This window comes from Epinephelus moara, chromosome 20 (genome assembly GCF_006386435.1).
Source record: "Epinephelus moara isolate mb chromosome 20, YSFRI_EMoa_1.0, whole genome shotgun sequence".
Taxonomy (NCBI): domain Eukaryota; kingdom Metazoa; phylum Chordata; class Actinopteri; order Perciformes; family Serranidae; genus Epinephelus; species Epinephelus moara.
In genome coordinates this window covers 30,238,475-30,262,656 of record NC_065525.1, presented here as the reverse complement: position 1 = coordinate 30,262,656, position 24,182 = coordinate 30,238,475, and the positions used below count along the sequence as shown (strand labels likewise).

The 24,182-nt window shown below is 41.4% G+C and overlaps 1 protein-coding gene across 14 annotated transcripts in view; it reads right to left on the bottom strand.

The window, feature by feature from the left end:
* LOC126407451 (pleckstrin homology domain-containing family A member 5-like) overlaps positions 1 to 24,182 on the bottom strand; it is a 116,595-nt gene that overhangs the window by 17,109 nt on the left and 75,304 nt on the right. For 8 of the 14 annotated variants that reach the window (XR_007571792.1, XM_050072324.1, XM_050072326.1 and 5 more), the window contains 8 exons: positions 20,846 to 20,918; positions 18,600 to 18,700; positions 16,485 to 16,600; positions 13,964 to 14,470; positions 11,891 to 12,371; positions 9,706 to 9,789; positions 8,878 to 8,997; positions 6,498 to 6,551 (listed from right to left, as the gene is read on the bottom strand). Coding sequence is in view for 13 of the 14 variants with exons in the window: in XM_050072324.1 (XP_049928281.1) it covers positions 6,498 to 6,551; positions 8,878 to 8,997; positions 9,706 to 9,789; positions 11,891 to 12,371; positions 13,964 to 14,470; positions 16,485 to 16,600; positions 18,600 to 18,700; positions 20,846 to 20,918 (1,536 nt within the window). In the remaining variant the exon portion in view is untranslated. Of the gene's footprint in view, positions 1 to 6,497; positions 6,552 to 8,877; positions 8,998 to 9,705; positions 9,790 to 11,890; positions 12,372 to 13,963; positions 14,471 to 16,484; positions 16,646 to 16,940; positions 16,991 to 18,599; positions 18,701 to 20,845; positions 20,919 to 24,182 lie in introns of those variants that run through there. The other 6 variants (XM_050072327.1, XM_050072332.1, XM_050072329.1 and 3 more) reach the window with 4 other exon arrangements.

Sequence of the window (24,182 nt, the reverse complement as noted above, 5' to 3'; positions counted from 1 at the left end):
TGTCTCTATCAGCACAACGCGGTGGTTTTATTGGAAATGCAAGTGGAAGGCGTGTAAAACAATCTTGCTTACTAAACTCTAGAGTCAGCGCATACTGTAAGCTGCGTCCACCAACAGCACATGCTCTGCCGCTGATCAGTCCAAGGACTCTGCCTGTCTGGTAGCTGTGGTCAACTAAGATTGTGCTGCGCAGTGCAGTATTATTTTAGGATAAAACAACAGATATTCTTGGGACTTTTTAGCGTACAGTAGTAATGCTCAGGACAAATTTAACAGCTATTTAATTACATAAATACAGGCTAAAACGCAGACAAAAGCAGTTCAGTGTCAGACTGCACTGCTGTTACTTCTACACCACTTTATTCCATTACATCACTTATGATTATTATATTACAACATCCACATTTATGTAGTTAGGAAAGCAAGTAAAGACAAAAGTAAAACCTATCCTCTACACTTGTATTAATACTGCTCAAGTATATATTTTAAAGAACAAAAAAGTCACAGTGCTCAAACAGGGAAATGATTTCAACTGCATTGGATCCCATGTTTCCAGAAAAACCATTCATGACATACTGCTTCATCATTCATCCACTCTTCTAAATCTAATCTCTACATGTGCAGTCCATAATTATCAGGACAGTGAGACTGCAAGTCTGCGTTGTCTTGTGTTAGTAGTCACATTGGATATGAAATTACATGGCTACAAAGTCAAGGCGCCAACTTTGAGCTTTCATTTACATCCTTACTGGGCCCCAAAATTAGAGGAACCCAGAATAATTGAAGAAGTAATCATTCTTAAAAGAGTACTGTATAAGATTTAGGGGGATTTAGTGGCATCTAGTGGTAAGGATTGCAGATTGCAAACATCTGAAACGTCTCCCGGTTAGAATTCCTTCAGTGTTCATCTCTAAAACCAGGGACCAGGTGGTTAAAATCGTTGAAAACATTGAATCAGGCAATTTCATGTTACAAATCAGTGTTCGCCAATGTTCTGTGATGATCTATGCTCACTGTTTTTCTGATCCAGATGTTAAGGAGATTTTTACTGGGAGCCATATCATCCACAAAGCTCTCTTCCTATCTATAACAAATTAACCCAATGATGATTTTGACTAGGACAAACACTGAATAAATCAGTTTCATGCTATAAAAATCTTTGTTGTTCCTAAGCTGCTCATCGTAGAGGGTCTGCAAACTACATTGGATGATGCGAAAACTCGAATATCTAGAGCTAATGCTTGCTTTATTCTTTCTAGGCTACTGTAGAAACATGGTGGTGCAACATGGCCGACTCTGTGGATGAGGATCTGCTCCCTATGTACATGTAAAATGCAAAGTCTTAAGTAATGAAAACGAAAATTCTTATTTTCAGGTGATTATACACTAAAGGAAACATACTTATTTTATATTCCATTTCTGCCGATATATCCCCCACAATCCTACACACTGGACCTTTAATATATGGTTTCAAATCATCTGCATTCAAAGACTGGTTAGTCTACACCTACAGAAACACTTCTTCCCTCAGACTCTCTGCCAGGCCTGAACTGTAGCCATCTTCCCTTTGTGCTTGTTCTGGGGCTTTTTTGCTTCAAGTCTAAAAGTCTGGTCTTTAACAAGTGAAAAACAGGATCATATTGCAATTCAGATCACATACCTGTTGGCTGCCTTGTTCGTACAGTAGGTTTAGATTTCAGCCCGCACTTTTAAAAACCCCTTCAAGCTAAGAGTCTGCACTTCAGCTTCATAGACATTGTTTAATTTTACATCCAATGCGCTGGTCTACAGAGCCAAAACAACACAAAATGACTCACTATCCAAATATTTTTAGACTCCACCGTATATCAACACCCCACACTCACACCTGCACTCGTTCACACACATTTCTCTCAACACCTTTTCCCTCAGCTGAGCCACACAGTACAGTTAAAGCAGGTGGGACCCGAGAACCACATGGCATTCCACACAGAACATGCAGACTCTCCNACTACTGGCAGCTGAACAGGTGGAAATGCAGCTGTTGGCGGGCCGGTATGCCAATGAATGGGGAGGGGGGGAGGGGGGGAGGGGGGGAGGGGGGAAGGGGGGTGGGCAGTCTTCAGCAGCACTTTTCTCATGAGGCGGTCACAAAAGTGGCAAAGTGATGTCATAGCCATCGTCACACACAAGCCGGCCCTCTTTATCCTTTCCACCAGCAGAACAAGAAGAAGAGGTGAGAGGGAAGAAATGCAGACAGGTAAAAAGAAAGAGTAAGTTTACCTAGAAGACATTTCCCTTTATCTTCATCATCCCCCACTGACTATATTAGGTTAAGAGTCTATTCCACAGCTGGTGCTCAAGTGTACTCAGACTTAAAAAACTAAATCCTAACATCAAATACATAAAGCACAGGGTTCCTACAGCTTAAGGCAGGTTAGATTTAAGACTTTTTAATACCACTAGGAAGGAAATATAAGACCAATTTTACCAATATCAAAACTAAAGGGAAAAATACTGAGCTGACATCAATTGCTGAGGGTTAGGAACCATTTTGCCAAAATGTACTGTACAACATGGCATTTTGGTCTTGAGGGTAAAACAGAACTGGGAAATACCTGGCGTTATTTGGCAGGTTTTCTTGTCGGTTTTGTTTTTCACTCTGCATCATTCCACTGCCCTGACTCCCAACATGTGGAGTTACAGAAAATTAACTTGCATAAAATATACAGTGCTTCAAATGCATTGTGTTGCACAGGGTCAAGCTATGCTGAAAAAACTTAAATATCCAATTTTCTCTGAATTTGCACTTCCCCATGTCGTCCAGGATATAGTGACACTCTTTGCTCTGAGCATCCGAGCTGAATACAAAATACAAGTGCTGTTTATTTCACTGTCCTAACCTGCATGACTTCAATGCAAGAGGCATTCAGTAAACTTTTTTTAAGCAGATGTTAACAATTATTTTGAGATTTTACAACGGAAAATCAGAAAAAAAGACTACTACGACTAAATAAAACTACCTAGTTCTTAGCATTTTTAAGATTTTTGAAAGACTGATTACTACATTTTAATACCAAATAAGGCCTTATTTGAATAATGAATGAATTTAATGCTTCTTAAGACTTTTAAAGATTCACAGGAACCCTGAAAGCTGCACTGGTTGACTCCAAATTAACTGTTTACAGAGGAATAGAGTATTTGGGAGAGTGGAACATTACTGTGTCCTGCTAAGAGTGAAAATTAATTCAATTTACACAGTGTGTAAGATTTAGGGGGATTTGGTGGCATCTAGCAGTGAGGACTGCAGATTGCAACCAGCTGAATCTTCCCCCGGTTACAAATCCTTCAGAGTTCATTGTTCAGGAGGTTTTTACGGGTAGCTAAATTATCTGCAGAGGACTCTTCCTCTCCAAAACAAACAGACCCAATGATTAATAATTGGTAAAACACAGAATACACCAGTTTGGCATTAAAAATCAGCGTTTTTCAAACCTGTCACAGATTGGTGCTAACTACAGTATCGCGTGCAGAAACATGAATGGCCCCATCTAAAGCCAGTGTTTGGTTTGTCTGTTCTGGGCTACTGTAGAAACATGGCAGTGCAACATGGTGTTCTCCATGGACAAGGACCTGCTCCTCACGTAAATATAAACGGCTCATTGTAAGATAACAAAACAAAACAACTGGTTTTTTTTTCAGGTGGTGATACACTAAAGAAAAAATGCTTTTTATATCATATTATTATACAATGCACATAACTGTGCACATTTCTTATGTTTACTCAAATTATTTTATTATTTATTAATTATTTTAATTAATGTTATTGTTAGTGTTAAACACGGTAGCATAATGCCAAGTTTTATTTTAATTTTAATGCACATTTCATTTCTACTTTATTTTATTTATTGCTTTATACTTTTACACTTTTATTTCATACTCTTATTCTTACTTCTTATAATTCTGATTCTGATATTATATTATATCATATTTCTGCTAATATATCCCCCTGAGTCCTACACACTGGACCTTTAAATTATGCCATGAAACAATCCTCCTACAACTCTTTTCCACAGTAAGATAAAGCACTTAGTTATGCACTGGACTGAGAAGTGACATGTCTGACAACACACAATTAAGTCACACTAATTAGAGTCCCCCTGCCAAATGTAGGCGGCTCGGCTAATGAGAGGGAACACATTCTGCAAACGCTTATGATAAATCACACACTAACCTTCACTGGTCAGGGCACGAGACAAAACAAGAGGAGCACAGACTAGAGGCTTTGCTTCCTAAATGATCTGGGTGCAACCACAGCTTTAGCTTTTGATTTAGGACAGTCCCACAGCTAGCTGAGTGTTTATTAAACATGTTGCAACTTCTAGAGTAAACTATATCCAGCCCCCGACACAGAAACTTTACAAAGAGAGTGAGGAAGGGATTTAACTGAACAGTGAAGCAAACACACCATACTACTCTTTACAAGTCATGCCCATGTTGGCATGACTTCTCATAACAAGAGGAGAACAGTCAAAAGCAATGGATGAGGAGGCGCTGGCGATACAAACGATACAGGGAGAGACCAGTCTCAAGATGCCATGAGGACTTGGACACCGGAGGAGGAGCATTGCAAAACAGACCAAAAGAACAACAGCGACTGGTGAGGATGAGGCGGAGCAAAGCCTTTGGCTGGCCTTACTTGCTGGTAAAGTTGAGGCCTTGGGGCAGAGTTCTCAATCAAAGTGTGAGTCATGGCGATTAAAGGCTCATTTTCCTTCATCTAGTCCAGTGTGGAGAGGAGCGATATGGCAAGTGTCAGTTTATAGCAGTGCTTCACTTTAGAGAGATAACACCGACAGTATTGATACACCTTGCTCGCTGTGTCTCATGAAGCAGACTCAAACAGGGATGGCAACAGGAAGCAGTGAGAGACGCTTAAAAACAGGATCAGGAGGACACTAGCTGCGGATACATGGACGATATGTCTTCAGTCTGATTGAAATGAGTCTGATTAGAGATTCCAACTGAACTTGTTACATGGACACTCAATAAAGTGACCTGATAAGATGTGCGTTTACATGGCCCAAAGCATTTAATCAGAATATAACTTCTCTGACTGGAGCAAAGTGGTTCCACCCGCTGTGAAGTATTAATCTGCTGGAAATATAACAGAAGAAGTGTTTTTTAATTCAGGACAAAAAGTACAGAAGGAGAAAAAGTGGTTCTGCCTGTTAATACACTTTAGTAAGTAGTGTAAGTCTAACCCAGGTTATTTTTGGTACCTACAAAGTACAGATGTCACATGTAGACTATTGGTAGATGCTACAATTTACCAAAGTTCTTTAAACGTCTCACACACAGGCTGCTACTAATAGTGATAAATGTTTGTGTTCGGCGACTGCCCACTGCACCCTGTAACAACAACATTATATAAGATTACTGTTTCCAAACCGAAGAAATCATTTATTAATTAGAGCACTCATGTAAGAATGTAGCACTAGCAGAGTGCCAAATATTTTTCAAATTTAATAACAATTCTCGGTCAAAGTCAGCAGAGGGAGGCGTGTATGAAACAGCTGTTGCTGCATATTGTGTGCTGCAAACAGCTACACCGCCTAATGTTAACCTCACGTGGGGCAAACATGCGCAGAAAGATATGTATTTTCCAACCAGACAGAGAGACAATGAAGCGTTACATGGTAGTAAGGTGCTAATATTTTCCTACTGAACAGATTATCAAAGGTTTACACCACCCCTCTCCACCCGATTGAAAATTTGTTCTGATCAGGCAAGTCTCTTCTAACTGAGGTGTATACAACATGAAGCATTTTTACTCTGACTGGGCTGTTATTCTGGTTGTTAGTGGAATATTAGGGTCCATGTAAACGCACCTAATGTAGTGCAAAGCTCTAGTTGGAGAGCGAAATTACATAATTCTCAGTGGTTACACAAATCTAAGGCTTGCTAATTTAAATATGAAATTACTTTCTCTATATTTATGATCAGAATAGCGTTATTGTGCTTCTGTGTGCTATATATTGCATATTTGTAATTACTCAAACTCTCAAAGCACTTCAGAGCAATAAAAAAACAGAAGATGAAATTTCTTTGCAGGCACTTAACAGTATGCACTGTATATGGAAGACATATATCATGTCCACATCTACAGACTATAATAATAAAGTGATATCCAGATGTTCAGTTAGTACAGCTGACAGTGAGTTTAGGGTAAATAATATTCTGACTGATGAATGAATGACTAAACCCATCTAAGGAAGAGCATAGCAAACTAGCTTAGGTTATAAATGCTGTGGTGTGTGACACTGGTTCATGCTATGTAGCTGTGCCTATAAAAATGAACGTTAGATAAACTAATGATAAGCTAGCTAGGCATCAAACAGGAAATCAAATGGTCTTTTTCAGCAGACAGCACTGACTAATACAGTAATAGCAAAGCATTAAATGAGTTCAGTTTATGACAGGAGGAGACAGGGCCATGCAGTCATGCATTACCCCACCTGATTGTCCAAATACAAGAGGTTCCTTTGGAGGTGATGGGAGAGAATGTCGTTCTAACGTCAGCAGCAAAAAGGAGAGGAAATAAAAGGCAACAACAGCGTGAGACAAAAGAAAAGGACGTCACAGTCTCTCACAGATGCTCTCTCTCACACAAACACACAAGTGTGTCATGTACAGTGTACCCAAAGATAACTGGACAGAAAGGAAGGCAAGACAAGTCAAGGTGAAGAAATAAGGTCAGGCAGCAGGTGTGCTAAATACAGGAACAGAATGAGTGTACTATGGGACATGAAAGACTACAGCTCCATAATGACCAAATGGCCACGTACAGACAGAGAAAGCATTAAGCTAAGGCTGAAATAATACTTACATGACATCACTTAAAGTGCAGGTCTATTATCTATTTATTTATGAGGTTTTTATATAATTCTGTAGCTTCCGTCGTGTGTCGTATGTATCCCAATCTGAACTTTCAAGTTTTGGTCGAGGTACGTTTGTTTTAGTGTCAAAATACTATTTTCCCAAGCCCTTTGAAAAAAAATTTCTATTGCGACCTTTCAGAGGTTTCTGCATAATGATTTTGCCACAAATAAACCCAGGCCGTTCTCATTCCAAAGTCATCAAATATCACCGATTTGTCAGTGATTTCGGTATCAAACACCAACGCCAAAAGCCACCTTTTGAGGCAGTATAATTCTTGGACGGGCGGCATCAGTTCATACCGCAGCCAGATGGGACCTGTTGCAGCAGTATGATACACCACTAGCAGCGTCAGTTACCAACGCTGCCAGTAAAGACGTAATATAAGGAGCTCAAAGTCCCTATGGGGCCGGCAGGAAGGGTGGTGGATGGGTCCAACCAACCTCGGACTTTCACCCAGGAGGCTGGTGCTCACTTCCCATGTGAATTAAGAGCCAAACCGTGCTTTTGTTGCCTAAACCTAACCATGTGCTTTTGTTGACGTCCCAGCGTTGGTTTTGACATCCCTGAACATCAACAGCAGATGCAGGGGGGTACTTTGTACATAATATGTAGATGTTAAAGTTCACAGACAAAGCAGTGATATGTGAAGACTTGGGATTAAAACGTGTTGATAACCCAGGGTTTGACACTGACCATGGCCCGACGGCTGCAGCCACAAAGTTATTCTGCTTCCACCAAGTTTAGGGGCTTGGTCCCCCGTGGGACCAAATTTAGGGGCCAGTGCCTAAAAATATTAGTGTTTATCACTATTAAGCCCCTATCCCGCCAAATGTGAACTTTTGTGACTGAGCCAATTGAAAGATCGATAACACAGAGTTCTCAAAGATTTGTGTTATTGATCCTCTGAATTAGCTAAATTTGCCTAACCAGTTCATTGACATGGAAGCTAAGAAATGTACTGCTGTGAACACCACGTTAGTTGAGTTTGGATCCGAGTCTTGTGGCTTTGAAGAGAGCAATATAACAGCTTCAGTTCCCTGTCGAATTGGGCTGTCTGACAATAAGGTGAAGCAGTGAAAATACAGTGAATATGGATAAATACTCCTTTCAGTATTAGCTGCTCTGATCTACATCACTGCTTTTTGCTAACCGTGACAGCTGAATGGGCATTTCCATTTGAAAAACTCAGGAAAGAACGCAGATGGACCTGCCCTTGAAACCTGGTGTGAGTCTCTGGACTCTAAACCCACTAAGCTACACAAGGTAAGGCAACTACCTTTGGCTATACTGGCAGAAGGAGACTCTCAAATAATTTGTAGAGTAGTCGGTAATAAAAAACAGTGCAAAAGCGATTACAAACCTAAATCCTCGTACCCAACCATTCTCCACCTCAGGCCTGGTTGACCTACATCAGGAACAGTCAAATCTGTACTCTGACGTCTTAGAGGAGACTTAAAATGCAAAAATCCTGAATTAACATTCACGTATGCCAGTGGCCTTAACCTCCTTAGTCGGTCACTCTTTAAGCTCGCCAATGGCTTAGAGTTTCATTTCTGGCTAACATCTGTCCGGACAATTTAGAGAATTATAATGACTCAATCAACTGCTTGCCCAGTTTAAAATGGATCAAATATAATGATCTGATGAACTGTATAAAGTCGGACACTGGTTGTAAAAAAAAAAAAAAAAAAGATTCTAGTTTCCTGAGACGTCACATGTTTTAGGAAAAGTTGACTTAGCTGATCCTGAAATATGATCAACTGACAACTTCAAGCCAAAGCAAACTCCTGTATGGCGAAAATGCCGACTGTAGCGCCTTTTCTCCTTAAACCAGCCATGTGTGAAGACCAAAAAAAAAAATCCCCTGGATCGAGATGGATAATGGAGGTGGTTAAAGATGGCATACACACCACACGCTAACACACAAGCCTGCAGGGGTATCTCTGGGGGCCTGACCTTTGGGTTGTCGCCATCCATGTTTAGTTGCATAAGCTGTGCTACAGTGTGCTCCCGGATACTGTTTAGCTCTGCCTGCTGCCGCCGCAGCTTTATCAGCAGCAGAGTCAGTTCCTCAGGCTGCAAGGGAGGGAGGAAGGGAGGGAAACACAGCCACAATGAAACAGGGACACACCGCAAAGGGAGTGGGAGGGGAAAGGAGAGAACACACCAGGACAGGAGATTTAGAGGTATCAGGCTCCCAATAGGTGAACACTTGCTTTATCTATTGAGTTTTCATGCAGCTCAGGAGCATGAGATTATCCAAGATGCAATCGTTGTCAGCGGCATGCAAATTCGACACGTCCAGAAGAAGAGCAGTTTAGCATTTATTACAGAATCCAGTTCACACTTTAACAGCACCATGAGGACATAGCACTGTGCATGGCGTTGACATAAATTCCTGATCTGGCTTAGAGAGTTGTGAGTGACAGGGTTTTTAAGTCTCCACTGATGTGAAGCGAGTCAAAGGAGCTCCTGAAGTGAGCATACCCTAAATCCTACCACTTGGAACATACATTTGAGTTCTGTCTAAATCTGTCTCTAAAGATTCTGTCACAATGTCTTCTTGGAAGGGAATGAAGGACAGAAAGAGGGAGAGGGAGAAAGGGAGGGTAGGTGGCATTATAAAAATAGCCTTGTCTTTCAAAGAAGTCCAATTAAACCCAAATGAATAAGTGTGTGCTCTACACACTTATTCGAGCGTGAAATTACTGGGTGGTGTATTACAGAAATTTAGTTAGAAGATGCGGATGGGCACAGAGGGGGAAAACACGGATGAGGACTTACTGTTTTGCCTTGGAGAGACTGGGCAGTGATAGTCTGGACTGGAATCCCTGCAGGCATAGACCTCCTATCAGGTGGGTAGGCATACTGCAGGACAGTGAACAAGAAACAAAACAGCCTATAATTTAACACTGTGGACTGCTTTAGGCAATCATTCACAGTAAAAAGATTCAAACACAAAGAAACAGTGTGGATACACCCTGCGTGGTATTTCGCCATTTTTTTGTTTTATGTGCCAAAGTATTGTGACATCCATCTTTGATTCCTGTCAACACAAATACAATGAAGATGAATGTAGTTTTGTTTGTGCTGCAGAAACTGGAAACTTGGATTCATTCTTGACCTTCAGGAACAGTCTATGTGACAAAATTAGCCCTAACACTCTAAAGGCGAGTAAATGGACCAAAATAACCCCGTGGAAGAATCCACAAGAAAAGCACTGGAGCACTCAGATCACTTGTGATGAATTTATTTATGATTAACGTTTCGACGCCAACTGCATCTTCATCAGAGTAAATGGACGTTTAAAGGTATACTATGCAGGAATTCTTGGTTATTGTTTGTAAACAGAATTGCCAGCCAAAGAGAAAGCCAACCCCAGATTTGTTTGCATGCTGTTTTGGCTCAATTCATTTCCATTTTTCAGCGCTGTGTCCACTGTATCTGTAGCTTTCCTTTAGATGCATGCTGCTTATGGTCTGGCACCTGGCTGTTACCCTTTTATTAAGTCCCAACCTCACCTACACGCTGTGCTCAGGGACGTCCTGGCCATAGCACAACAAGTAGAAAACTAGAATTACCGCCTCATGGTTATATGCCTCTGCCAACCAGTCAAGCTGCAGTCAACATCCATGTCTGTCCAGACTCATATGTAGCCATGACACTAGACCAGTGATTACCAACTGGTGGGTCAAGGTCCAAAAGTGGGTCCATTCTGAATCAACAGCAAGTGATTCACAAAGAAACACACTTTGTTTTAACATACAGTAAATTACCTGCACAGAACTTTCATTTTGAAATGCTGTTTCCTGTTGCAGAGTGAGTGACTAATGTACAGTTACTTGACAGAGACAACAAACTAGCTTGACGACAGCCAAACTTACTGTAAGTATCATGCTGAATGTATTAAACTGTGTGGACCTTGAACTCTGGACCCCGTGGCTGGACCAGTTGGGAACCACTGCACTAGACAATGCTTCAAATATGGAAGTTATGAATTCTAATACACGGATGCTATACACACATCCTCACCCCAGCAGCACAGACAATCTATACAATCACCACAGTTTCAAGATGGGCACCCAAGATTAGCGCCACAAATTCAGTACAAATGTCTCCCCATCTGTTCCTAAGACATGGCATTGAGTAATAGCCAGAAAATGGTTTGTGCAGAACATTATGATGTCACAGTGGAGTTGACCTTTGACCTTTTGGCTATAAAATGTTGTCAATTCATGATTTTATCCTTTTGGATGTTTGTGTGAAATGCTGTCATAATTAGTGTATGAATTCTAGAGTTATGCCCAAAAAACGTGTTTTGCGAGGTCATAGTGAACTTGACCACAGAGATCTTATCAGTCATCCTTGAGTCCATGTGGACGTTTGTGCCAAATTTGAAGAAATTCCCTCAAAGTGTTCCTGAGATATTGTGTTCACGAGAACGGGACAGACGGACAACTGACTCCTGCCACAGTAGGGCGGCAGATAAATACTCTGCCATACACTTCTACTGGATCATAAGTGATGATTAAGAGGGAATACTTCTGTGTATACATATGTTTTTGAGTCTATAAATTATGTTTTAGACTCATACACTCATAAATGTATTGTTTTTTGTTAGGAAATCTTGCTCATTATGCCTTAAAGAACAGACCTTTTTACTACAACCCAAAACTACATTTAAAAACTTAATCAGCAACATTTTCACAGAAACAGTGTCGCTGTTTTTCAGGATAATCCAAAGGACACGCTTTCAACAGTTTTTAGAAAGACTATTTCCAAAGTAAAAGGTAGTTCTAATGGAAACTGAAGCAGCATGTTCTGACACAAATTGTTAAAAGAGAAGTTTTAATGAAATTTTTAATGCAGGGAGCATGACTCATCTCCATTTTATATCAGGGATAGATCTCAAAATCTAACTAGATATCACTAAAGTGATACATTTTTTGTAATATGTGTCTTAACTGACCTTGTTGAGTGGTGGCCTGTGCCGCCTGTCGATGCTCATGTCTCCTCTGTAAATAGGAGAGGACACCTCTGAACGAGCACTGTTCATGTTGTAGGATCGCATCGGAGAGTAGCCGCCGTACATAGACAGGGAGCCGTGGGAGGGCGAGGGGGGGATGGAGTGGCTCGGTGCGGCGTGCTCCGACAGGTTGATCATGGTCTTGGGACTGGCCATATTGCTGTAGAGCCCCTGCGGCCTGCCATAGCTCTGCCTTTGCTGCCACTCAAATAACTGCCACATGGTGTCGTCGCGCATGGAGCGGCGCTTGTCGACTGACGAGGGACCCAGGGCCTGGTCGTACAATGATGGCGATATGCTGCAGATGCTGTCCCGTTGCGCCATGCTATTCCTGGGCATGCTGCAGTAGCCGTCACCATAATGAGGCATGTAAGGAACCCGATGGCTTGGCATGTTTCTTGGCAGCGTCTGGTACGATGTGATGCTGGGGAGAAAGAACAAAAAAAAGAGATTCATTCAGTTGATCAGCAGAGACGCTTTCATTAGTGTTTCATGAAAGTGGAATAATCCTGCAGTAGTATTAATGACACTAGTATCACAGATACTCATGTAGTTTGTGTCAACCTCAACTACCCACTTTCATACCTGTATATCTTTATTAGAGCTTTGCGACCAGCCCTCAAAAGAGGTACAATAATTTAATTATTCCTCAACTACTGTGTGATTTAATTAATTTATCTCCCTAAAATGTGATATAGACTCTATGTGGCAGGATCAAGGTAGAATGGAGAAGTTGTGTTTTTCAATTAGACTTTTATTTCTTTGCACTTTTTTAAATAACACCAAACAAAAACACCCAATTATAACTTGCTAGCTGCTTTGCTCATCAAAGCAATGTCTGTTGTGAAAAAGCAAATTAGGGAAAGTTTCTGGTTTGCCTTTTATAAACTTTGTATAGCTGCAAAACACCTCTAGTCTGGTCCTCTGTATGGACTCAAACCGGACACTGTTTTCAAGAACCCCCCCCAGGACAAATTAGACCTTTCCAGTGACAACAAAGCTTCGAAAAGCTCCACTTAGTGAGTCCAGTGAGTTCAAAGTCAGTGCAGCTGGCATCGAGAGGGCTTCCTATTAAGACTCCCTGACAGATCGTGGCCAGAACACTCACTGGTCTGTAAAACCCAGAAGCATTAAAAAAAAAGGCTCGTGACTACATGGAAACTAAACATCATTCTGGAGGACATGCGTGTAATGACAAACAGAGCTTGCTGAAAGAGTTGAACAGCGAGGGAACGGAGAGGGAGACTACACGCTTATCACAGAGGACCACCGCTGAAGAAAGACCATGGACCTTGTTGTGGCTTTATCCATAACCTTTTTAAATTCATGCACTGCTCAAAGCAAGTATGTCCATTTTTCAAATAAACTGACAGAGGCAAGGCTGTGTCAAACATTAGCACAAGCCAGGCGGCGGTAAACAGATGGAGAGACAGACACGCCGACAGACGGGCAGACAGGCAGGCAGGCAGGCAGGCAGGCAGACAGACGCAGTGAGAGAGCAAGTTTAATCTCAACCAATTAAAAATGGGACTCTCACAGCAGGGTCAGTGGCAGGCAGTAACTCTGGCTAACAGCTCTGCTCAGCTATTGTTTATCCCCAGTTCTTCTTACTATTACACTCAGCAGTGTAATATCAAAGTGTTTAAATCATGGTGAGGAGCGTGTGAATCCTCTGGCTTTAAACAACACAGCTTTAGAGAGAACTGGGACTAAGAAGCTTTGGAAAATCAAAGTCTGCATGTGTACTGTATGTGGGAACTCAGATGCTTAAAGAGAATCCCTCCTGTCTCAAGATGTGGTTGAATCAGCATTTTTTCTAGATTATACTGAGTTTAGCCAAGTTCCACTTTTTGTTGTTGAAGTAGGACAAGATTGGACTCTTGTGGAATAACCTGAAAACAACTTGTGCTGGCACATTTTTTCCTTTTGCAGCACAAATATTTTGAGCTCATATAATGAAATATTTAAACACTAAGGTTATTAAAAAACTGCAAAAGGTCATATAATGAAACCAACCTCCTGGTGTCATCATCCTGGTTGCGTCCTCTCTGTGTGCGGACCCACTGCTCCAGTTGCTGCATAGAGCTGGTCCTACTAAGGGCGCGGTCTGGCTCATGGTTGGGACTTCGCTGAGGAGGGACTACACTCCCTTCAGCTGGACACTGCTCACCAGATCCGTTGACCTGGGGGCTGCGGTGTGACCCGTCCATTTCTGTCGGAGTCTGTGGTGAGGCGACGTTGGCCTTGATGGCTGCCGCCTGCGCTGGCTGCAGTTTGATGCTGTTGATCTTTGTGAGCGGGCGTTCACGCTCCGCCCCATCCTTCTGGAAGCCGTAGCGTTCGGCGTCTCGCTGCTTCCTCTCCTCTTCTGCTGTGGTAGAGGTGACTGCTGTGGTGCGCTCACGGTCAGCCTCACGGTTGAGTTCATTGTTCTGGATTTCAGGCTGTGTGAGCGGCGGCCTGTGGTTGGCCACATGGTTGATCTCTTGTGGTCCACACTGTTCCACTTTTAGCCTGTCCAACCTGATAAAGACATAAGAGTACACCTTAGAATAATAACGAGAAATAGGGGTGTGCCATAACATATCGTTCGTATCGTATATGATGACACTAGTAAAATTGTTGGTCTTGTTGGTACAATGGTCCAGGTGGAAAAAAACAAACCAAACTTTTGGATCTTTTTTGGATTTTTCCAAAAGAGTGGGAAGGAAGAAAAAGAAATTAGGACTATGTAGGAACCTTTTAATAATGGTTGCAATTGTAAGTTGAATGTCTGACGAAATATTCAAAGGGAAACTGTTACACTTTTGCTTACATATAAAAGTATTAAAAAGTATTTTTCAGTATTTTGTCATATCATCAATAACATAATTATCGTAAAAATACCCTCCAATATCATGATGTTATTTTATAGCCATATTTCCCACCCCTTATGAGACACATCTTTGAGCCTTCATTAGCAAAAGGCAGTCAAGACACATAAGTTCACCTGCACAAAGATGGAAAGATGATAACTACATTAGTTAAGACTGGCAGCAGAGATACTCATCTGTGTCATAAATCACCAGGAAAAGGTGTCTGAGACATTGTATTGAGTACGGCTATAATAAAGTGTAGACCTAATGCACTGCCTTTGTAAACTCTGCTAATGGGGGCAGCTCTGAAACAAAAAGCAAAGTGCAAAGAAAATGGGTGGAGGTGCACAATGCTTCTTCCAGCTGCCAGAGGAGGCCAGGCGTGTAAAAGGAAATCAGATATCTCCAATAAAACACTGCCTCTTCTCAGGGTACGTCGCAAAGGTGCTGCTCAGACTGCGGTAATCCATTTGCAGCTCCCCTTTTTGCCTCCTCTCTAGAAGACCTATATATACAGCTCTGTGGTCCTCAGGGAGGTCTCCGGAGGTAACTGACACCACTACTCCTGGCCTTAGACAGACTCAAGGTCACAGCTTCAAAGTTTGGCAAGTTCCCCTTTAGCAGCACGGCTCACTGGGTTAGCAATAGGAGGGCAGCAGGAAAGGCATTCCTTCAGAGTTTCCACTTGTATTCTTTTAAATAGCAGCACTAGTCACGTAATGTCTTCTCCAGCCATCTGTGGCTCCACCAGCCCAGTAGAGCACACATTCAGTCCTGTGAAGGATCTGTGTGCAGTTACTCATACTTCTTTTAAAGAGATTAAAGAGAAGAGAAAAGACTTTGCAGATAAGAACAGGGCTGCTGGATCCTGTTCTTCTTTATCACCAGCTAACTATAAGAAAAGATGTGATGAAATATAATACTGTTCAAAGAATACAATACACCATATACTTTCAAAAGCCTTTAGTCTAGGTAGATATTACAATGCTACTATACTAGATAGCCTTATAACAGCATCACACTGTCCTATTTAACAGTGCTATTCAGTGGATTTCAGGCACTACTGCTCTGTGTAATTACAAAGCACTTTACCATTACGCCTCTGCTCACCCATGTAAAAGGAGGGCATTAGACAGGCGGGCTGCCAAATGACAGACATTTAACACAGTTTTAAAAAAAGGAGGAAAAAACCCTATCCCGGTGACTCAGTGATCCTCATCAGCCGGCGCAGCTGTGCACAACATCCCCCGAACAACCTGCACCATGCATCCGCAGGGACTGTATGCCCACATGCATGTGGCATTCATGTGTATGTTACTCTGTAATAAACTTCAACAGTAAAAATAGTTGCAAAACATTAAAGACAGTCAGTTTCTTTTAACAAACCCACAGTCCAGAAATGTCAGAAGCGGCTGGTGAACTGTTGCTTAAGAACTTAACAGGCTTAACAGAGGGATTTGGAAGCAGTTGCTTACAGTACAAATGTTTAAAAAAAAAAAAAAGAAGAAGAATCAGGAGGGAAAAATGAACCAGTCGTACTTGTTTAAAGAACTGTCCTCAAATGCCATTTTCAAATGTCTTCTTCTCCATTCAAAAGCTAAACAACCCACTGTAATCACCCAACTTCAGATAAATTACAGGCTCGTGGTGGAAATGGCTATATTAGTGATCCTTTCACAAACCTTTTGACTGGCTCTGAATGCACAAGTGCAGCATCTGTCATTACTTTCATCCAAGACTCCATCTCTTTGGCTGTGTCGCAGCAAAAATAGTATGTCCGCATGTTGGGATGTGTTGCCTGTTTTGACAATGGACAGGGAAAGTGACACACAGAGAAAGTTACCTGAAAGAGAGAAGAGAAAAGCATCAAGTCAACTGGGATTTTCAGCACTTTAACCCTAACCAGTGTATTAAAGTTGTTTGCTTTTATGTGGGTTTATCACTAAATAAGAGTGTAGAGTTGTTGAGACACTTTGTGAGGCAACAAAGATTTTAATGCATGTCATAAATGCTTATGATGATTTGTGAAATACACCTGGCTGTTGGCATCTCTACCATCCACATAACAATGAGTGAACTTTGTTTATGCATACCACTAGATTAAGGCAGTAAATCTGCCACAACACTGTAGGACTCACCATGCAGTTCATTGTATAGCAGACACATTGTTCCGTAGTCGCTCTGTTCCCTTGCAGCAAACAAACCAGTTTATTGTTAAAGCCAGACACAGAAGAGAAAAACAAAATGTTTAGTGAACAACCTCAATATCCTGTTTACCAATGTCTGAAAAAACAAAAAAAGCACTGTCATTGCTCCAATTACTTCAGAATAATCTGGAGAAATAAGGAACTTTTAATGACATGGCCATTTGGGCCACAACAACAGGAGACAGGAAATATTTAAAATGAAAAATATGCAGTCAAAAAGTCATCCCATTCCTGAGCGAATCACTGTAAACTGACGAGGTCGTGCCCTGCTCTCGTGTTTCTCTCCCTACTTCAACTCTCCCTCGTTCAGGCTGAGTCTAAGTTGGAAAAGGAGTGGGCTGTGTGGTTGGAGAGACCTTGAGCAGACTCCTGGGCGTCTGTGTTTGGCTGTACTTGGCAGGACAACTTTGTTGTCTCTTAGGGTTTATGAAGGACCCACAGTCAAATACTGTACACACCACTGAGATCCCATAAAATATGCCTGTTGCCCTGTAACTTGGGGTTTCCGAGTCAACCAGTATTGCAATGCTCTAGTAGTTCACCACTGGCAGCGGCCAGCACAGACATATCACTGTCAGCAAGTGCTTTCTTTGCTTTCTTAGTATGAGCAGTGTGCAGTTCAAGTTTTAGAAGAAGAAAGAAACTTCTCTCTAACTCTCAAAATGTACACCTGGGATCAAAAGTAACAATCAGCTCAGCATTCTGACAGTATCTAGCTTCAGTCTTGTGACCTACATCTGAGACAAACATGATAGGCAGGAGGGATATAACGCTGGGAGGAACTGGATTTGATTGTTAAAAAGTGGGTGTGTCATGACAGTAAGGCCATGACAGTGTAAGGGCCCGGTCACATGTGAGCAAAATTAACACTGGAAAATATTTGCCTATCGTTCACTTCCATATGATGCAAACCAGGGGGTGAATGAAACATTTGTTCTTGGTGGAAAAGCAAATTTGCATCTTGTGAAGTTAAACTCTGGCAAACTCAACCAATAGGAAGGGAGCATGTGTGAGGGAGACACTGATGGTTGCCGTGTCTCACCAGTCAACTGCCACATATCAGAGGTGCTGTCTGGCTGGCAGTGAGTTGGGAGACAGGCATGGGATGTAAGAAAATTGATAATGTACCAATACCATCATATTTTGCAGTATTTATTAGCAAGCTAGCTAACATTAGCTGGCAAGCTAGCTTTCCATGTTCGTCACATCAGGCACTGCCCACATTTTGCACGAATAACCCCTCTGAAGCAAAGGGCATTTTCTAAAGTGTCACTGTTCTGACTTTGAGCAACAAAGCAACAGGCTACAAATCATTTTCAATCACAGCTGGCCATGCTGTTGCTGTGTCACTCATAGTGTGAGTGTAACATGGAACATGCAAACTCCGCAGAGAAGGGCTTCCAGGTGGTCGTGGTATTATTGGCTGAAATTGGTTGGTACTAGCTTACGTAAGCACAAATCATATTTTGCTTTACAGGAAGAAAACATGACTGGATGACTTTAAATAATACTTTATTTTTTCTCCAAATGTACTCAACCATAAAATGTATAGTCTAACAAAGTTTGATAGGGATGAAAACATGCACTGACCTTAAAGGCATATTTTCTGTTAATGTGATCATCCACAGACAGCATGGAAACACGAAAGCTTGGTAGGAGGATGCTGCCAAGTATCCCCTCCTCTTTTTCATCTGCAGAAAAAAAAAAAAAGCAAGTCAACAAAAAGCTTCAGGTGCTATTTTTGTCAGTCGACTTCAACTTCTCCACAATATTAAACTTAACTCTGATGTGTAACTTAAATTTGTATTTGACAAACCAAGTGGGTTGTGAGATAAAAACTAAACGTGGAGTGTGTTGGTCAGATGAGCAGAGTCCAATCAGTGGAAAAGATGAGCATTGATTCAATGTCCTATGCAGCTAGGCCGCTCTAATCCTCATTAAGTTAGCAGACACGGCTCCACATTGACAAAAGAGCACTCTCCGCAGGGGGGATTAGATTGAGTCCCGAGTTTTAAGCAGAGAATTGCTTAACCTCCTAATTTGTTATAAGCAATCTGCGCTGCTTACCCAAAACAGTGCAGGAAAACAAAATGCATCAGGAAAGTGATTGCTGCAGTCCCATATGTGCATTTGCTTTGTCTGCTTGGTGTGTGTGTGTTTTTGTGTGTTGACTATAGATGTTATGTAAAAGTCAAGGTCCTCTAACACATATTGGTAGTAACTGGGATGAACAAAGCTCATTGTGAAGGGTGAGTAATATTTGGGGGAACAAGTGGTGGCTGAACTCTGGTCGGCCTCTAGTAGTTAAGAGGTAAGGTTTGCCCCGGAGCTGTGTTTGAGCTCTGGCTCCATTACTAAAGGATTGATGGATTGATCTATTCGCCAGCATCAGCTGTACCTGCAGCACGCTGGCCCCACATTTATTTATTCATCAAGCCTCTGTGTCTCTGCGCAGAGGACTCTGCAGAGTGTAAGCTGCCATTGTGGGGGATCCTGAGCTCATGTCTGATAACTGCAGCAGATAGCAGTTGTGCTTAGTCGAGGGGCAGCACAGTTCATGACCTCGCTGCCCACTCTCTGCTGATGGGTGGATTTCTCAACATGTCCATCTGGATAAAGCCTTTGGGTCCGCTGCTGTCTGTGGCTTTTATCAGTCAGTGGGCTGAAAGAAGGCGACAGGACTGGCAGACACCAGAAATAACACAGACTAGATGTCATCCCGATCAGCAGAAATGATGACTGTATCCGCATCAAGTGAGCAGGGGGCACTGGGATACGTGGACCTGTGCCAGGCAAGATTTATATTTTCTCTGTAGCGGTAGACCTCGGCTACAATTACCTTACAGCCTCATTGATTCACAGTATTCATTTCATTTTTTTCAATAGGGAAGCTTTCAAATGTTCTCGGGACACAGCTGTGTCAATATGTGATATGAACATTAGTGCTGCATGAGATGCCTGGTCAATAGCAGCTCTGTCAATAGCATCTTATAAAAAAAGATCACATCTCACACTTGTTTTGTTTTCCTACTGCGCAATATTAGCAAAGAGGAACAGCTATATTTTAATAACAGAATGGAAAATGATTAAACTGTAAAATCTTTTAAAGCCACAATAAGCCTCTCATGAAAATACATGACTAAGATTATGACTGTAATTAAGGTATTAGGGTCTGTTTAAATAAAAATAGTAGATTAAATAAAATGTATTCAAGTTTCCACTTCAGAAAATAGTTTCATTACTTGGTTATGAAAGTATGGGTTGTCTTCATTAAATTACAGAACCATGTAAATACCACACATATCCAAAAGGATGATCCCAGTGATAATATAATAGCAGTCCCTCTAATGTGGAAATTAAAGGGGGATCTTTAAATGTTCGCAAGATAAATTTTGTTTAATGCAGCTGAATCCAAGATTTACACCAGCATGCAACCACTGCACAAAAACAGCATCATCTCTGGAAACTTGTTTCGTGACTTAACATTAGTGCGAAATCCAATTTCCTGTTATGCTTTCTCTATCAACATTACGGCTGCATCCCAGCCTTATTTAAAGCCCTGGCTTTGCTTAGGGAAGAGAAAAAAAAAGCGATTTATCAAATGGCAAATCAGACGACAGGAGAGCCATTTCAATTAATATGTCTCCTCAGCTGGTCCTGACAGGCTGCTTACCACAGGGACTTGGATCCAGATATATTAACCACCGCCAAGATCGCGGCTTGTGGCTGTGAAGGTCACAGCAGCCCTTTGAACTACTAATGGAAACCCAGTCAGCATTGTTGTAATCAGCGCAATACTAATGAAACATATTGGCAGCGAAGAGGACGGGACTCACCTCTGTAGTAGAAGAGGCACAGGTCGGACAGCACAAACCACCTCTTCTTCCACAGCTTCATCCCTGTGCTGTCCTGAAAAGACACCAGAGGAACAGGGAACAGTTACTCCACAAACTAGTGGGAATTATCTGACTGTGAAATGACAAAGAAAAATTACTTGCTGTAGTCAATTCAGCTCCTTGAATATAATTAGCTGAACAGCATCCATATCAATAAGGCTCTGTCCTATTTCTTATTTTACTCCTAACCCTTGTTTTCGAGTGTCTCTGTTCTCCTTGAAACAGAGTTATAAGGTGTAGTGGCTGAAACATTCCCTTATGAAATCGGACAGCCCTTCAAGACTCTAATACATAGCCAGTAGTTGTTGATGGTGTTAACGTAAATAGATGCAACTATAGCAATAATGATATTATCACAATGACATCTGCCATATATCTAATGGAGAGAGTAAAGCATGGGCACTCACGATTCCTTCACAACTTAAGTTTCACACTATTAATCAATCTAACAAGTCATTAAATAAAAAAGAAAACTGCCTCATTAACAGGTCACAGCGCTGTGTATGCTCTCATTAGCAACATGTGCTCCTACCCTGCCAGTCTGCACTGATATTAGAGGAACAAGTGCAGCAACTTCGCAGCTGGCCTTGAGTTAAATTTGGGGCGCCATATGACATCAAAGGAGGGGGGGTGTGACATGGGAATATTTCAAAACGCGGGACTGCTATGCACAAATGGCTAATAATAATGTACTGTTAGTAGAGATGCACGATATTGGATATTTTGCCAATATATACAACTTATTTGGCCGATAACAGATACCGATATCGATATATCCCCACCTAATTTTAGTGATCATCAAGTCTCTTCTGTAGTGGAATTAACATCATACTATGCATGCATACTCTAATTGTGATCGCCCACCAGCAGATGGAGACATGAAATACAATGTAATATTCGTTCATTGTGCAAAATAAGAAAAAGCATGCTGGCCGATTCCAATAGTTCATTTAAAGCCAAAATCAGCCGATACCGAACACGTGCTGATATTACCGCGCATCCCAAATTGTAGCTAGCATTCTACTAGCAGTTTTCTATCACTATGCTAGTTATAAAGAAAAGGATCATAATTCAAACATAATACAACAACGTTAAACCAAGGTACCATTGCTATGGTAATTTTTAAATCTTTATCTACAAAGAAAATACATTTGTGGGTTTCTTTTGTTGCTTGAACAGCCATCTTGTCAATGATTTCTTGAAACATTTGGTCTGGAGTTTGCCTCTGAAACAGATCACCCTGCCCCTCAATCCAAACACGAATCAGGACGTGCTACCCCCAAACTTGAGCGTGCAAAACGGAGAATAAGGGCTAAGTGGTAGGGGGCAAGGAGTGTATTGGGACTGTGCCTGACTGTTTGCTAGATATTGCTGCAGAAACAGATCAATTACTGTCTAATTTGAACTTTCTATGTTATGCTTCCAAGTGACTGACGAGTCATCTACAAACAAGGTATCGCTTTGTCTTTCCTGTTTTGTCTTTCTGTGCATGTATTTCTGCACATTGTGGTTTTAAATGCCTCACTGGACTCCTTTTTGTTTGTTGTAAGTAAAAACATTGTTTAAAGCGAACAGTTTGTAACTCATGCACTTTGTACTGTGAAATTTCTGTGACATATAGTGTTACACATTATTGGCCTGAGATGGAGAAAGTGTATTATATTTGATTTCTGGTATGGAATAAACACAATAAAGAGAGCGTTCCACTGTGTATATAATTTCAACCAGATAAACAGCTTTGTACTTTAAAACACAAAGTATGTTTTTCAGCAGGCAACAAAAATAAACCTCCTTTGCTTAAGTTGTTCTTTGGTATCACAATGCTGTGATCAAAGGGGATTTTAGGCTGCTGCTTGAAAAGGATGAAGGGTGAGGAAAACGGTATTAACTCCCCCGTTCGCTTTATTGGAAAACTTGAGCAGAGTTGGTAATCGTGGATTCCACCCGGAGACAAAAGTCGGGGGAGGGACCTCAACAACTCTGTCATTATGGTCAAACGGCATGTGGGCTGCAGTTTACTTTAAATGGAAATTCACTACCATGAACCAGCATGTTTAACACATTAGCATCAAAAAGTCACAATACCAGATGCTGCTCAGCATGTTCATAGTGGAGACACAGGAGAAATGTAAAAAAAAAAAAAAATAGATTTAAACCTCTTGCGTTCATTAATTCGTCACCTTCCCTCTGTTCAATCAAGGTCTTAACCACTTATTTTACAAGTGTTCATGAATAAACTTTATCAAAAGTTCTGTCAGATCTTGCTCAGTTCAGGCGGGGAGAGAAACCCAAGGCTTTCACCATCACATCAATCACTGTGGCATTTTGTTCTCCAAATGGATCAACTGAAGGGCTGCAGCTTTTCCTCAGCCAAGGACTTCAATAGCTTCCAGGTTTCAATGAGGCAGGGAAATAAAAGTGCAAATCCAGCTTTTATTCAGGGTAGCAGATTTGTGAGTCTTTTGCTTGATCTACGTCACCCTGATTGAGGTCCCCAAAGAAATAGCAGCTGGCAGCTGTACCAAAGGAAGCCATCATGTGTTCACAAAACTGCGCCGGGAGGCTGCAATCAGAACTAAATGAGTCTCCCACTTAGGAAGCATGAGAGAGTCCTGTCTGGCAAAGAGCTGCCTCAAGCACCCCCTTTTCACCCTCCTGTAAGTAACCAGGGAGCGCTGATGAGGGATTGGTATTTAAACACTGCCCGTGCTGGGTGACTGGCTGAGCAATGAGACACCGGACAAAGAGATGCTGGGATCCTGTAAGACATCAAAAAGCTCCCCTTGTGCTTAAGACTGTTGCTGCAAATCATAAAGACAGAGGGGGACCTCAACTTTGTTCCATGTTTAAAAAGGAGGAAAGTTGTATAAACAATAAAGACTGCATTCACAAAATGACCTCATACAACACTACTTCAAAAAATCCTTTAGAGCTGGAAAAAACTGCATGTGTATTTGGCCAATAAATGTGATTATGAGTCTAAGAAATAAAGACGATGGAACTTTAACAAAAAAAAAAAAAAAAAAAAAAAAAGATGGCCTCATGTATAATGCTACATTCATAAACTTTTCCCAAATACCCTTGTTTCTAAATATCTAGGACATTATAAACCTAAAGTATACAGTATGTATGTTGGAAAAACTTACTTCTGTTTTCTTTTCAAGCTCATGTCCAAAACTGCAAATATAGCAGTGAAGGAAGGATTTTATTGCTATGTATGCACCATGTATTGACTTCAGCTTCAAGCAGCAACCTCCAGGGCTCAGAAATGAAGTGC